This window comes from Acomys minous (genome assembly GCF_964271855.1).
Source record: "Acomys minous genome assembly, chromosome: 1".
NCBI lineage: Eukaryota > Metazoa > Chordata > Mammalia > Rodentia > Muridae > Acomys > Acomys minous.
The window spans coordinates 61217018-61233646 of record NC_140483.1 but is presented as its reverse complement, the minus strand read 5'-3'; the positions used below and the strand labels follow the sequence as shown (position 1 = coordinate 61233646).

Sequence of the window (16629 nt, the reverse complement as noted above, 5' to 3'; positions counted from 1 at the left end):
GGTGCAGTGGCACATGGCTATAATCCCAACACTCTGGGAGGCAGAGGCAGGGGGATCTCTGTGAATTTGATGTCAGCCTGGTCTACAAAGCAAGTTCGGGACAGTCAAGGCTACACAGGGAAACCTTGTCTCTAGAATTGGCTGATCATATCTGTCGTGTCTTCTGACATGTATGTTTCTTTATAGTTCCTAACTCATTAGGTACTTAAGTTCAAACTAGTATTTTTAATGCAATTATATGAGACAATTCTAAGAACTTGTGTAAGTTATTAAGTAATATTTATTGAAAGTTCTCAATAGGGGCATGACTAAATAAATACTGCTCAGGCTAATATGATAAATAAATACTGCTCAGGCTAATATGATAAGTAAATACTGCTCAGGCTAATATGATAAATAAATACTGCTCAGGCTAATATGATAAGTAAAGGTCCCTGGCTGTCTGTGAGTTCATTATGATTCTGTAGCTTCAGATCATTAGCCTGAAAGAATTTGCTAAAAGAGAAAACTTCAAAGATTTAGTGTAAACCCATATTAGTTGGAGTCTAGATGCTATTTTAAAATATTTTAACAACTTGATATTTTTAGTTAATTGCCTATTTTGTTAGAATATGTCATAATGGCTTAGAATGTGTCAGAATGATTGTGTGTGTGTGTGTGTGTGTGTGTGTGTGTGTGTGTGTGTGTGTGTGTGTGTGTTTTCAAGGCAGGGTTTTTTTTTGTATAGCCCTGGTTATCCTGGAACTTATTCTGTACATCAGGCTAGCCTCAAATTCAGAGATCCAGGTGTTGCTGCCTCCCAAGTGTTGAGATTAAAGGTGTGTATTACCACCACCTGGTGTACTATGTTTTTCAAGAAATAACATCTTTCAGAGTCAAATTGTCAAATTTCCTATTCTTTTTTTTGAGAATATAATTTCTGCCTTCTGTTTCCTCCCTCCCAAGCGTTCCCGTATGCCCCTTCCCACTCTCCTTCAAATTCACTTTCTCTTTTCTTATAGTTCCATGAGCTGCAAATGCACTGCTTTTTATTTTCTAAATTAGTGACTTCATTTTTAAATCACTATTTGAACACTACACAATAAATTTAGAGTAATCTAAAAATTTCAGTGATGGGATTAGGAGTTTGGTTTTGAGTATCTCCGTCAGTGCTATGAACACAAAGTAGTTTTTACTGAATGATCACAATTCAGAGAAAAGTTAAATTAGGCCTGACTACTGCCTGGCAATTTGTAAAATATATCCATTTAATAAATTGGAAGAATGTCTATTTCAAAGACTCTTTGGCCATGTGCATCTCATTGTGCTGTTTTCTGTGTTTGGTTTTTTTACCCTGTAGCTCTGCAGTCGGTTACTTACAACATCCAGGGTCAGAACAAGTACAGTTTCCTCGAACCACATCACCATGCAGTTCTCAACAGCTCCAAGGCCACCAGTGTGCAGGTATGCCTAGACGGCTGATGCAGAAGTCGTGGCTCATGCATTTGAGGATAGGTGACTGGTTCTCTGCTGACAGAGTGCTGACATGTACACTGATGATGCCTCATATACTGTGTTGAGTCAGGTTGGCATGTGCTCCTTCCTTTTCTAATACTACAGTCATTCTTCTGCCTTCATTCTCTCTACTCTGTGGGGTTAGTAATCTTGTGGATCTTTTCCTACTCGATTGATTATTCTCTAGATCTTTCTGGATAATCAAATCAGCCTAAAGACTCAACTATTACCTTTTGTTGGCACCTGGTAAATCTTGGTCCTACTGAAACAGAATCACATAGCCAGTTGTCTACTGGTCATCTGTACCCAGAAATTCAAAGGCATGTCTGACTTGATATGTTCTCCTCCTTTTTCATCTCTACCACAGCCTCAGTGTAGTGCCAATGCACAGGTCTGAGAATCGTGACTCTTCTGTCCCTGTTGTGTCACGAAGACCCATTTCCTCCCAGCCAGAGGCGTCTTTCCTTCCCCCCTGTGCTGATTTTAGTCTTCTTTTCATGTCTTTTCAATAATCTCTTAAGTATTTTGCTCATGTTTCCCTCACTTTCATCTTTTCACCAACACAAAAATTATTACAAAAGTATTATCCTGAAACAGAAATTTCTTCATGTCATTTTCTGAATTTAAAGACCCATCAGTTAAGAGCACTGGCTGCTGTTCTTTCAGAAGACCCTGATTCTGTTGCTAGCACCCACAGGGTGATTAATATCTGGCTGTAACTCCAGTTCTTCTGTCATCCTACGGCACTGCATATATGTGGTACACACACATACAACACACACACATCTACACAGACAAAATACCACACACATAGCATAGAAATAAATCTTTTTTTTTTTTAAAGACAACTTAAAATGGACTGCCCTTTTTTTTCCCTCCCTGACTAGCAAGCCTCTTAGTTATACATGTGTGCTCAATTATGCAGAACTGTGTTTCTTAACTACAGCTGCACTTTCTTTTTCCCCATTTGAAATTGAGTCTCTCTGTGTAGCCAAATTACCCTACAACTCACTCTACCTAAGGCTGGCCACAAATTCAAGGCTGTTCTACTGTCTCAGCCTCCTGAGTGCTGAATGTTAAGCTTTTTTAGATCATAAATACTTGTTTTACTGTTTTTCTTCTTCTAGGAATGCCTGTCCCCCAGATTCTCTCTTTGTCAAATGTTTCTCCAGGTCTTCAAAAGGCTTTTAGGCTGCTTTCTGCTACTCTAAAGTCTTATACAAGTGTTTAGCATTATACTGTATTTTCCGGTGGTGATATATTGACAGATAAACAATAAGTAATTGTCAGTAAATGACTAACTGTGGCTGTATCCAGCCTGGGCCACTTTCAGTTGAGACTGAGGAGACCCTTGAACCATCCTGCCCAGTCAAGCTGGGTTCTATATGTAGGGATCTGGAACCACCATTAGGATTACTACAGTGCCAACCAAAGTCCTGAAGACAAGGGCACAGATCCTGCCTCACACAGCTTAATGTTCTTGAAGTAAGGTAAAGTACATACTTACTACTAAAAATGGGACCCAGGAAATGATTCAGTGGGTGCAGGCTCTAACCACCTAAACCTGACAGTCTAGGCTTCATCCGTGGAACACACAAGTGTTTATTTGCTTTTGTTTTTAAACACAAAGTACAATAGTGCACACTTAATATAGCACCCAGGAAGCAGAAGCTGGCAGGGCTCTGTGCACTCAAAGCCAGGCACGGCTTCAAAATAAGACCCTGTTTAAAAAATAATAATAATAATAAGACCCTGTCTCAACCACTACCACCCCTGCCGTGTACCCACAAAAATAAAAAATTGCTGGATATAGTGGCACACACTTGTAATCCCAATATTTCTGTGAAAGGCAGAGACAGAATTTCTGGGAAGCTCAGGGGCCATGAAGCTTGGAGTATACAGCACAGCTGAAGACCCTGCCTCAACAAGGTGGGGAGTAAAAAATAACTTGGAAAAGGTGTGCTATCTCTTCGCCTGCACCATGACTCACACACATTTATCCTGTGTGTGTATACATACGTGCACACACAAAATAAATATATTTTAATGCTATTGCAAAAATATGTAAACATGAGAAATAGGACGATACCTTTATTTACTTAATCTACTGCACAGTTACCATAGTGTTCATAGGGGTGCGTGCGTGAAGATCAGAGCACAACTTTCAGAAATTGTTCTCTTCCCCCATGTAGGTCTTAGAGATCAAATTCATGTTATCCAGCTTGGCAGCAGGCACTGTTACCACTGAGCACTGTGACCAGCCCTTAGCAAAGTGTTTTTACACACATACAACCCTTGCAACTCTATAAAGTCAGCCTAGTCAGTCCTGCCTAGCCTCGTTTTTCAAGAGAGAAAGCAGACTAGAAGTCCAATAATTTTCTGAGATAGAATTTTCCAAAGTATTACACTCTCTGACCCTCTTGGGCCGTATTTTCTCTTTTTAATTCAAATGTACAAGTGTAACATTTCCTCCTATTTCTGGTTTTGGTTTGGTTTGATTTTCTTGAGACAGAATCTCTCAGTGTAGCCCTGGCTATCTTGAAACTCTCCATGTGGACCATGCTGGCCTTGAACTCACAGAGATCTGTAGCCTCTTTGGGGATTAAAATCATACACCACCATGATCAGCCTTCCCCTCAGTTTGGTAAATATGCTTTTGCAAAATTTGCCTTTAGGGCTGGAGAGATGATGGCTCAGAGGTTAAGAGCACTTACTGCTCTTCCAGAGGTCCTGAGTTCAATTGCCAGCAACCACATGGTGGCTCCTAACCATCTATAATGAGATCTGATGCCCTCTTGTGGCCTGCAGGCAGAACATTCTATACATAATAAATAAATAAATCTTTTTTTTTTTAATTGCCTTTATTTGGAAAACATCTATTTTAGAAGTCAGGAGCATTTGTAAAGTATTTATGCTGAGCTGTTGTCCACTAGGTCTCTCCAGATGTTTAAGTCTAAAGGATGCCTGATTTTTGTTTTGTTTTGGTTTTTTGATTCTTTTTTTTTTCCCCAAGATTTTGTTTGCTTGAAGGTTTGAGTTTTTGTTTATTTGAAGTAAGTTCTCACTACATAGGCCAGGCTAACCTATGTATAATCCTCTTGCCTTACTGTCCTAAGTGCTGGATTCTAGGTAAGCAACACTATGCCCTTCTCCAGAGGTTTTGTTTTAAATATACACCACTTGTATGTAGCAGTTTAACTCTGAGTTGTATACATACTTGTAAAAGCTAATTCAGGAATGTGCAATTAATGTTGTTTTCCTAGTGTTCTAAAATAACAATTAATTACCAAAACACACTGATTGTAGTGTACTAATTATCCTGATTTCCAGCTGTGCCACAGCAGCCACCTGGTGGAGGAATGGTGATGATGCAGCTCAACCTACCGAACAATCCACAGTCTCGGGCACACTCACCTCCACAGTGGAAACAAAACAAATATTACTGTGACCACCAGAGAGGGCAGAAGTGTGTGGAATTTAGCAACATAGACAATATTGTCCAGGTAAGGTATTTTGTTCTTTATTTGTTTGTTTTTGAGTCAGAGTCTCACTGTGTAGGTCTGGCTGGCCAGGAAATCACATTGATCTGCTTGCCCCTGTCTCCCTGAGATTTAAAGATACAACCCCTCTACATGTGGCTTGGTTTGTTATTTAGAAACATTTTCATAACATATCATGACTTAATACTGAATTTGAAATCATTAGAAGATTAATAGAAACATTTAAACATTCTTTACCTCCAGACATTTATATCACTGTTCAAATATTATTTTTCAACTGTTTGGGTTTTTTTGGTTTTGGTTTTTCAAGACAGGGTTTCTCTGTGTAGCCTTGGCTGTCCTGGATTCACTTTATAGACCAGGCTGGCCTCAAACTCACAGTGATCCACCTATCTCTACCTCCCGAGGGCTAGGATTAAAGGTGTGCACCACCCTGCTTATTTTCCAACTTTTAAAATAAGGTCTTACTTTGACTTCCTAAGTACTATGATTACACAGGTACACCTCCCACCCCATGCCTCTTTTTTATTCGTCAATTTACTTACATTCAAAATGAATTTTGACACCTGAAAACCTGCCTCAGGTGGCTCCTCCAGCAAGGCCACACCTTCTAATCCTTTCCAACAGTCTCACTAACTAGGTACCACGCATGACAGTGTGAGCATGTGAGAGCGTTCTTATGTAAACCACCAACCCAGGCATGGTAGTTGCCTATAATGGAAGCACTTGGGAGTTGAGGCAGGAAGACAAGGAGTCTAAAGTAATTCTTAGCTACATGGTGAGTTTGGCCTTATTGGATCTACTTAGTTAGTTAGTTAGTTAGTTTGTTGAGACCCTATCAACAAATAACAAGTAAAAGTTAGAAGCAAATAGTAAAAACACTAGGTAAGAATGTTAATGGGGCCTTTAAAAAAGATAGATTAGGTATATAACGTTGATCCTATTAATCCACTCTACTCATCAACTGTTCCAGTCAGTAAAGAGAGATCAATAAAACATTTACCTTTTAATGTGGTATGTGCGGAAACAAGCTCACCTAAAGTGTGATTTTATCAAAAATGAGAGCGAAAGACAGGGGAAAAAAAAAACTGAACCTAGCTAATTGGTGGTCCACACCTTTAATTCTAGCACTCTGGAGACAAAGGCAGGCAGGTATCTGAATTCAAGGTCAGGAGTGCATGGAGTGTTCTAAGCCAGCTCAGGTCTAGGTATATAATATGACTTTTTCTCTGAATAAATAGACAAACCTCTCTTTTATAACCTAATTTTAACCAATACTTTAGGCACAGAGGGTAATCTATAAATGTATAAAAAGAAAATTATATATGGTATAAATGAGATATTTTAAAGAGAAATCCTTTTTGTAAAAAAATCCTTTATCTTTTAATTACTTGTTTATGTGTATTTATGTCTGTGCACCTGCATGCCTGGTGCCCTTGGAAGCCAGAAGATTGTCATCTAAAACTGGAGTGCAGATGATTGTGAGCCATCATATGGGTGTTGGAAATCACATGCAGACTCCCTGGAAGAGCAGCTGGTGCTGTTCATTGCTGCGCCGCCTCTCCGACCTGCCTCAGTTTTGGTGTTTCGTTTGTTTCACTTTTATTAATTCTTTGTGAATTTTACATCATGTACCCCATTCCCACTCATCCCTATCCCTTTATGCCAGCCCTCCACCCTTGAAACCTCCCCTCCGTACAGGGGCGGGAGACACTTTGTTGTAGAAGCTGAGGTGTGTGATTGCGTGTCACGCTGTAGGCCCTTCCCCTGTGCTTCTTTACTTGCAAATGTTTATTATGAGTCACTGGTCTGGTTCGAGACCTCTGGCTTCCACTAGTCTGTCAATACTGGATCCTCACCAGGGTGCTTGGATATCCTTTTGATCTGCAGAACTGGCCCCTGTTTTGTTTGTTTGGGTTTTTGTTTGTTTGTTTGTTTGTTTCTAACATTTTTTCCATCTACTTCATTTCCATCCCTCCAGCTCTACTTCCATGTCCTTCCACTCCCTTTCAAGTACATATCCTCATTCTTTAATTAATGTTGTTGTATATATTTCAAACCTGGGTCCTATGCTAGAACAGCAGTGTTCTTACCTGCTGGGCTAACTCTTCAATGCCTCATTATTCTTTTTGGATGGTGTTCTTGGTTTTTTTTTTTTTTGTTTTTTTTTTACAAGCCCTTTAGGCTCATATTTAATTTGAGATCTCTCAAGACTTCTTTTTTTTTTTAAAGATTTATATATTATGTATACACTGCTCTGCCTGCATGTATGCCTGCACACCAGAAGAGGGCTTTAGATCACATCATAGATGGTTGTGAGCCACACGTGGTTGCTGGGAATTGAACTGAGGACATCTGGAAGAGCAGTCGCTGCTCTTAGCCTCTGAGCCATCTCTCCAACCCCCTCTCAAGACTTCTTGATATGAGCACTGAGGGCTATAAACTTCTTTCTTGGAACTGTTTTTATTATGTCCCATATATTTTGATATGCTGTATTCTCATTTTCATTCTATTACTGAACTTTTTAAATTGCCCTTTTTTAAAAGATTTATTTAGTAAGTATGCATGTACACCTGCACTCCAGAAATGGGCCCCAGATCTCAGTGTAGATGATTGTGAGCTACCATGCATTTGCTGGGAATTGAACTTAAGTCTCAAAAGTTTAGGAAAACTGAAATAACTGAATAAATCTGGGTATCAAAAGCAATAGAAACTGATGGAAACATAACTCACTAGTGAATGAAAGCTGGGTTAAGGGAGAAATCAAGAAAGCAATATATGGGCTGGAGAGATGGCTCAGAGGTTAAGAATACTGTCTGTTCAAACATCCAAAGGCCCTGTTTTGTATCCTAATACGTGGCCGGTTTTGGAGAAAGTTCCACTGGCTGCTGAACAGAAACTATGTTCTAGTGTCTGGGTGGAACCTTTGTGAATGCATTTGATCTATGATGGTCTGTCTGTTGCTGAGTATCAGGTATTAAGTTGCTCTTGCTGTGTTGGGATCAGTCTGAGGCTTGGATCTAATATGTCTTTTATGAAATCAGGTGCATAAATGTTTATAATTGTCATATCTTCTGGCGGGTTTTTCCTGCAATAGCTGTAAAAGTCCTTCCCTACTAATCATGATTTCAAGTCTACTTTGGCAGATACTAGAACAGCTACACCTTCTTGCGTCTTAGCTCCGTCCTTCACCCTGAGTTTGTGGCTGTTGTTGATGATGAGGTGTATTTCCTGGAGATGGGAAAAAAATGGGTCCTGTCTTTTAATCCAGTCTGAGAGGGAGGTGGTGGCACTTGCCTTTCATCCCAGCACTTAGGAAGCAGAGCAGGAGGCTCTCGATTAGTTTGAGGCCAGCGTGGTCTGCATAGCGAGTTCTAGGGCACAGAGAAAACCTGTCGTGAAAAACCAGAATGAATGAATAAATCAATAAATCAATGAACAAACGAATATAAATAGATACTTGTAGGTGCTTTGGGCCCTGAGTGAGGCCTGGTAGACAGTAGTGAGGTTTCTGTACTGCTCTATAGCACAAGTGCCCATGTCAGCTGGCATACCATGTGACACAGAGGATCCCAGCAAACTAGTAGAGCAACACAATGGGCCCGGAAAGGGTGGTGGCTGCTTTCCGGGGTTCACAGCAGGCCTGGCACCTCCCTATAGTTACAGCGGGACGGTTGGCTACCCCAGAGCTTGTGTCAACTCCCCATTGCTCCAAAGGCTGTATAAAATGCTTGTGGCTGTACAATAAAGCCATCTGTCTTCTGAGTCTGTGTCATGGGTTAATGACTCCATCTCCCTCACCCTCTTCTGGATGCCAGTTGCCGCAGATACTGAAAGTTATTATTGAACAGTGTTTATTAATTCCTGTTATTTTGCTGTAGTGATATTTTCTTTCTTTATTTCTTTCTTTCTTTCTTTCTTTTTTTTTTTTTTTTTTCCCAAGACAGGGTTTCTCTGTATAGTCTTAGTCTTGTAGACCAGACTGGCCTCGAACTCACAGCAATCCACCTGCCTCTGCCTCCTGAGTGCTGGGATCAAAGGCATACGCCACCACTCCCGGCATGCAGTGGTATTTTCTTAGCCCTCTTTCAATTAACAGCTGTTCTGGAAATGCTTATTTATTACTTGTGCCATCTCGGCTATGTTAATCTTCTCTTCAGAGTAAAGTGTTCCTCCGTAAATCAGGGACCATTCTGATGGGCCTGCTTTTATATATGATTTGATCTTTCTATCTTATAACACCCTTTATTTGTTTTGAAACAGGTTGTTGCTTTGTAGTAACTGGCCTGGAACTCACAGTGCATGCCAGGCTAGCCTTGAATTTTTTTGCCTTTGCCTCCAAAGTGCTAAAATCATACACGTAACACCTAGATAGAGTGTTTTCTTCTTTTAATTTTATTTATTTATTTGATTTGTATGAGTATTATGAGTGTTTTGCTGGCATGTTTGTGTGTACACCACATGGGTCAGAGAAAGATATAATACAGATATAAACCAGTGGGTACTGAGAACTAAACCTGGGTCTTCTACAAGAACACTAAATGTTCTTAACTGCTGAGCCATTTTCCAGCCCCATGTTAGGACTTTTTAAAAGATAAAGTAGGAGAAGAATATTTTCACTATATGCAATAAAATCATAACTGAAAAAGCCATTTATGTATAGGCTTGTAAACAAACTATAAATAGTTTGTTAAACAATAAAACTGTTTATTTGATTTGGCAGCTTGGTGTGTGTGTGTGTGTGCACGCGCACGCATATGCGCACACGCGTGTGTCTTCCTGCAAGTGCTTATTATTTCATATTGGGAAAGATCAGTGAGACATAACTTAATATTCTGGCAAACATGCCTTGTCACAAGTTCTCGTAAAGAGTGTGTGGGTTGTAGTAAAAATTGGTACAGCACTTTTTGGAATGTCAGTTGATGACATTTTCCCATTTTTCAAAATAGACAAGGTACAAAGCCTGATTCAAATCCACTTTTGGAATTTTATCCAGTAAAAAATATGGTACAGCAGGCCAAGCACAATGTGGTAATGCATGCCTGTAATTTCCGCTTTTAGGATGCTGAGGCAACTTGGTCTATAGCCCCTATCTGGGAGCGGGTGAGAGAGAAACAATAGTGAAAATGACTGATCTTCAAAATTACCTTTAGAAATGGGTCTTCTAAGATATCAGAGTCTGAAAAAGAAGTTGTACCAGATCAGAGTGCTGAAACGCCACAGTAGCTCTAGCTCAGAGCAGTTTTGATTCTAGTCTACATTCTAGAAATAAAAGGGATGTTTACTGCTGCTCTTCTGTTACAAAGGACATTATTGGAACATTTGTCAAAATCTGAAGAACTCTGTAGTTTGGGTCATAGCATTGTATTAATGATGGTTTAGTTTTAATGATCCTGTGATTTGTATTAGAGAATGTTGTGGCCTGGGTTTCCAGTCATGTACCATCATACCCAGAATTGAGAAGACCAGCAGTGAATTTGAGGCCAGCCAGGGGCCTACACAGTAAGACTGCCCCAAAGAAAAATAAATATTAGCACTGTTTAGGAAACTTGGGAATCCTTTGCATTATATTTGTGACTATTTTCCAAGGATTAAATTATTTTGAAATGAAATTTTGTAAACATTTAATTTAGAAAGAAATGAGATAGGTGTATATTCTTCTTGCAAAATCAGCAACATTGTGCTGCGTGTGGTGGTGCACACCTTTAATCTCAGCACTTGGGAGGCAGAGGCAGGCAGATCGCAGAGAGTTCAGGCCAGCCTGGTCTACAAAAGGATTCCAGGACAGCCAAGGCTACACAGAGACACCCTGTCTCAAAAAACAAAAAACAAAAACAAAAAAAAGCAGCAACATTAATGCAAAATTACAAAGTAGATTTCAAAAATATCGTCTATTTTCATTTTTATTCATTTCAGAATGACTTAACTTCTTATCAGTATATAATTCAATGAATAAAAACTTTTGTCCAGAATGAAATTTTCCAACAGCCTGCTCCAGGTGTGACCTAATTTTCCCCTCTACTGTGATTGCAGCACAGCCCTCAGCTCAGCAGCCCCATCATTTCACCAGTGCAGTCACCGGCACCAGCTCAGCTGTCCACCCTAAAGACCATCCGTCCCTCGGGACCACCGCTTTCCATCATGTCCCAGTTTGCTAGACCTTTTGTTCCTGGGCAGGGTAAGTGTTCATGAAACTGGTCATAGTTTCAGAGAACTGTCAGCAATCCTGATGACACCCGTCACTCTTCTCTGTGTAACTGCATACATTTATTTATTTTGTATGAGTGTGTATATACGTGCGAAAGTCAGGGGATAGCTTGCAGGAATTGGTTCTCTCCTTCTACCATGTTAGTTCCAGGGATCAAACTTATGTTGTCAGGCTTGGTACTAATGCTTAATTAGGAATTTTAATTATAATACATTCTTTCATAGCAGTACACAATGTTTAATATTTGTTCTGTGTTTATAGTTTATTTATTAAGAAATAGATTCAGCTGGCTGTGGTGGTACACGTCTTCAATCTCAGCACTCCAGAGGCAGAGGCAGAGGCAAGCAGATCTCTGTGAGTTCAAGGCCATCCTGGTCTACAAAGTGAGTCCAGGACAGCCAAGGCTACACAGAGAAACCCTGTCTCAAAAAAACCAAAGGAATAAAAAAGAAAGAAAAAGAAATAGATTCAGTAAGCATTTATACAAAGTTTCTGTGTCCCTGCTCTGTAAATAAAGAAAATTCTTGTTGTCGCTGTGCCTCAATCTACTTAGAGGAACAGATAGGTATGTGGATAATTATAAAATCCTATGGAAATCATTCATTTACCTCTAACCAAAGAGGAGAAGAAGGAGGAAAAGAAAAGAGAAATAACCTAAATGTCCATCAGAAAGAAATAGATACACTATAGTTTGGCAATTTGGTATTCTGCTTCTATATTAGAGTCATGCTTTAAAACTTCATTCTTGTGGAAGAAAAATTCTTAATCCCAGCCCTTGGGAGGCAGAAGTTGGCGGATCTCTGAGTTCAAAGCCAGCCTGGTTTATAGATAGAGGTTCAGGACAACCAAAGCTACACAGAGAATCCCTATCTTGAAAAACCAAAAAGAAAACAACAAGAAAAATTTGTTTTGTTATAATGTGTAAATGTATGTGTTTGTGTGTGGGTTTGTGCGTGTGAGTACAGGTAATCACAGAAACCAGAGGTGTCAAGAGTCCCCAGAGCTGGAGCTACAGATGGTTTGAGCTGCCTGTCACAGGTGTTGGGAACCAAACTCTAGAAAAGCAACAAATGCTCTTAACCACTGAACCCTCTGTGCTCTAGTTCCCAGAGACGTAATTTAAAGAATAAATTATGGGGCTGAAGAGAAGGCACATGTGTATACAGAAGACACTGAGTTCGTTTCCTAGCACCCACGTTAGGTGCCCCAGAGCCACCCACACCTCCAGTTCCACGGTATCCAACGCCCTCTGCTGGCCTCTGCAGGCACGCACTCGTAGCATACATTCAGACACATATATGCACATCATTTTTTTCTAAAAAGGAATATTAAATGAGACATTCACAATATGCTTTTGCAAAACAGGTTATTCAGACATCTCAAAAGCCAATATACCCATCAGCATAATCAATAACTACAGTAATTTTATATTAAAACAAGAATGAGTTATTAGTTTATGTCCACTAGAGTAACTATGACAAAAAGGGCTGTCAACACCAAAAGTTGAAGATACAGAGAAGCAAGTGTTTTCACATTGGTGGTGAGGGTGTAAAAGAATAAAGGCACTGGGAGAAAGTGGAGGAGGATCTTGTTAGTCTCTTGCCACACCCAGGGTTCCACTCCTAACTAGAAGGAAAATGAATTGTATTCACAGTCTCATTCAAGCCCACGCCTTTAATCAAAGCACCCTAGAGGAAGAAGCATGTGGATCACTGTGAGTTCGAGGCCAGCCTGGTATACAAAGCGAGTCCAGGACAGCCAAGGCTACACAGAGAAACCCTGTCTCAAAAAACAAAAAAAAAAACCACACACCCAAAAAAACAGGTGTGGTGGCACATGCCTTTAATCCCAGCACTTGGGAGGCAGATCACTGAGTGGATCACTGAGTTCGAGGCTAGCCTGGTCTACAAAGTGAGTCCAGGACAGCCAAGGCTACACAGAGAAACCCTGTCTCAAAAAACTTTTAAAAAAAAAAAAAAAAGAAGACCATTTACAGAAACTTAATTTTATGATAGACCAAACTGGACATGACTCAATTACATATCACCCAAAATGTACTATGTATATAAAAATACTACTTAAACAAAATCATGAGTCTCGTGGAGTACACAGCAAGTCAGTATCTTTTTAAAAACAAATAAGTGAACAAAGCAAGCTACATATATAAATCTAATTATTTTTTAAACAAAAACCTAAGCTGGGTGTAGTAGTGCACGCTTTTAATCCCAGCACCCCAGAAGCAGAGGCAGTGAGTTCAAGGCCAGTCTGGTGTACAAAGCCAAGGCCACACAGAGAAACCCTGTCTACAGCAAGTTCATCTAATCTGTAGGTGGGAATGAGATGTAGAAGCAAATGGTAGGGAAATAGAGGGAAGTTCTTCGAAGAATGCAGGTATCCTTTGTTCTCTTTGTAGTCATGGTTACATAGACTTACTACTGTCTGAATTCATCAAGCACAACACTTCAAGTATCCATTTTTATTATATGTTAATTCTATCTCACTTTTAAAAGTTGTACACACAATAAGAATGAGCACACTTGTGTAATACAACAAAAACTTAAAGTGTACACACCAAAAATATCAGAATGATAGGATGATTTGTATTTTCTACCCTATTAAAACCTTTTTTAAAAATTTATCCATTATTATTAATATTTTATGAGCATGGTTATAGACTTAATGTATCTTGTAAGTACATTTGTAAATTTACATATTTAATACTTGTCAATTTATATATTTAATACTATTTCATGTGTATGGGTGTTTTGCCTACATGTATGTCTATGTACCACATGTATCTGTGGTGACTAGGAAGGCCAGAAGAGGGGGTGGGATCCCTTAGTACTGGAGTTAAAGATGGATGTGAGCCAACTCGTGGGTGCTGGTGATAGAGCCTAGGCCCTCTGGAAAAGCAGCTAGCCCTGTCCTGTTAACTGCTGAGTCATCTCTCTAGCCTCTTTTTTTGTTGTTGTTGTTTTTATTTTATTTATTGTGTATTTGTGTTTTGCCAGCTTTATATGCCTATATGAGAGTGTCATGCCCTGGAATTGGAGTGACAGATAGTTGGGAGCTGGGAATTAAACCTGGGTCCTCAGGAAGAGAAGCCAGTGCTCTTAATCCCTGAGCCATCTCTCCAGACCTCACCAGCCCTTGGTTTGGTTTGGTTTGGTTTTTTAATTGTCTTTGTATGCTTCCATTGAACTCCCAACCATCAGCTTATATCTGCCTCCCCAAATGTTGAGATTAAAGGTGTGTATAACCACACCTGGCTTAAATTTTATTTTATAATAAATAATACACTGGTGTGATTGAAACATAAATGGAAAGATGTCTCAATGGTTAAAGTACAGATTGCTCTTCCAGAATATCTTAGTTTGGTTCCAAACATTCAAATCAAAGAGTTCACAAATGCCTATGATTCTAATTCCAAGGGAATCCAGCACGTCTGACCTCCTGGGAGTACATACCCACTCATAGAGATACACTCGCACACAACTACAATTATGGCAAAATGGCACATTTATAAGGAAACGTGAGTTTCTGCCAAACCTGACAAGCTTGGTTTGATTCCCAGAATCTACATGGTGGAAGGAAAGAACCGACTCCTTCAGATTGTCCTCTGTTTCCACACTTGTTAAAAAAAAAAAAAGTGCATGCCCACACACTCGTAAATAATAAATAAATAAATCGATGGACTTTGTTTTTAAGTAAATGATGGGGCTAGAGAGGTGGCTCCTTGGTTCAGAGTGAATACTGCCCTTGTTGAGGTGCTGGCATTGGTTCCCAGCACCCATATTGGGCAGCTCATAACCACCTCTGACTCTGTCTCTAGGGAATCGAGCCCCCTCAGCCACCTGCACTCATGCGCACAGAGACATACCCAGAACTAAAAATGAGTTGGCCATTTGTGGTGTATACCTTCAATGTCATCTCTTAAGCTTAAGGCCAGCCAGAGCTACATAGTTAGTAAAACCCTAGGGGAAAAAACTTTTTTTTAAGTAAATGCATAGTTTCAAATATTACAGTGCAGTTTCTCCATCTCATCCCTATCACTCAACCCTCTTTCACAATCCTGTTGACAGTCCTTCACCTACACAAGTTCACACTGACCCAAGGAAGAAGTTAAGGAACCTTTTCCATTTAAAAAAAAAAAAAAAAAGAGTAAACCAGGCAGTGGTGACATATGCTTTTAATCCTAGTGCTAGGGAGACAGAGGCAGGCAAATCTCTGATTCGAGGCCAGCCTGGTTTTTAGATATGATGGCTCAGCAGTTTAAGGAACTTGCCACCAATTCTAATGACCCTAAGTTCAATCCCCAGGACCCACATGGTAGAAGAAGAAGCTAATTCCACTGGCTTCCACATAGCCACCACAATTTATTTTGCTTGTACACACATACAAACACACAAAAAGTTAAAATTCATTTATTACTATACTTGTTTCCCACCAAACATGTTTTCTGTGTTTATCTTCTTTCTGAACAGTTTAGCAGACTCTGGTAAGTACATTACAGCCAAGAAGAGGGAACGAACCATGAAAAGTGTTTTTAATGACTTTCAGGAGATGCCAGGTATCCGATGCTTGGCCAGCCCCTGCAGTACAACCCTCCTACTCTTCTGCATGGACACATTCCACACCAACAGGTATGACAGGCAGTTCCTACTCCACAGGCTTTGTTGCTGAACACCATAACTCTTTCCGAGGATGTCAGAGGTACTGGAGCCAGCTGTCTGCACTGGCTGAGTTCTGTGAATATCTCAGCCAGCTGCTGATACTTATTAGCACTAGACCAGTGCAGGAAAGAACCGGGGACAAGGTGGCAGCCAGTCAGCTGAGTGTTGCTTTGCTCCTGATACAGAAGACAAGGGTAGCTGCAGACACAGCACCACTGCTTATGACAGTCTGTGGGGGAAGTCTCAGTGAACAGCAGAGGCCCAATGCTACAAGGCAGAATCCAGCCTGAGAATGGCTTAATTTATGATCAAGTACAAAGCCCAAAGATTGTTTAGGTGCTATGTTTTCAAATATCACAACTTAGCTTGCAACTACTCCTGGTTTCCTAGGGCCAGTCTGGCGGCAGGCATGGCAACCGAGGACGTAGACAAGCTAAGAAAGCTGCATCCACAGATCTTGGAGCCGGAGAGGCAGGTATGTCTACAGACGGAGGTCTAAACACTCATTCCACAATGCCACAGACTGGCCTCCATTCTTCTAGAGTTCCTAAAAAACAAGAGTTCTTAGAAATTTCCCTCCACCTTCAGGTTCTTGGAGATTATGTTGAGGGCATACACAGTAAGGCCTTGGCAGGTAGCTTTAGGAGCAATCAGGAGGGCCACAGGGAAAAGATGTGTCTGTGAGGAGCAGGTAAGAAAAAGGGAGACAGTCAGTGAGGAAGCAGTTGTCTTTCTGTGGAACAGCGCTTTCCCT

General features: G+C 40.2%; 1 protein-coding gene across 11 annotated transcripts in view; it reads left to right on the top strand.

Moving 5' to 3' along the window:
• Positions 1-16629, top strand: part of R3HDM1 (R3H domain containing 1) — a 91412-nt gene that overhangs the window by 73154 nt on the left and 1629 nt on the right. For 10 of the 11 annotated variants that reach the window (XM_084780816.1, XM_084780822.1, XM_084780820.1 and 7 more), the window contains 5 exons: positions 1340-1443; positions 4825-4997; positions 11028-11172; positions 15763-15845; positions 16266-16350. In XM_084780816.1, the coding sequence (XP_084636942.1) occupies positions 1340-1443; positions 4825-4997; positions 11028-11172; positions 15763-15845; positions 16266-16350 (590 nt within the window). Of the gene's footprint in view, positions 1-1339; positions 1444-4824; positions 4998-11027; positions 11173-15686; positions 15846-16265; positions 16351-16629 lie in introns of those variants that run through there. The other variant, XM_084780813.1, reaches the window with a different exon arrangement.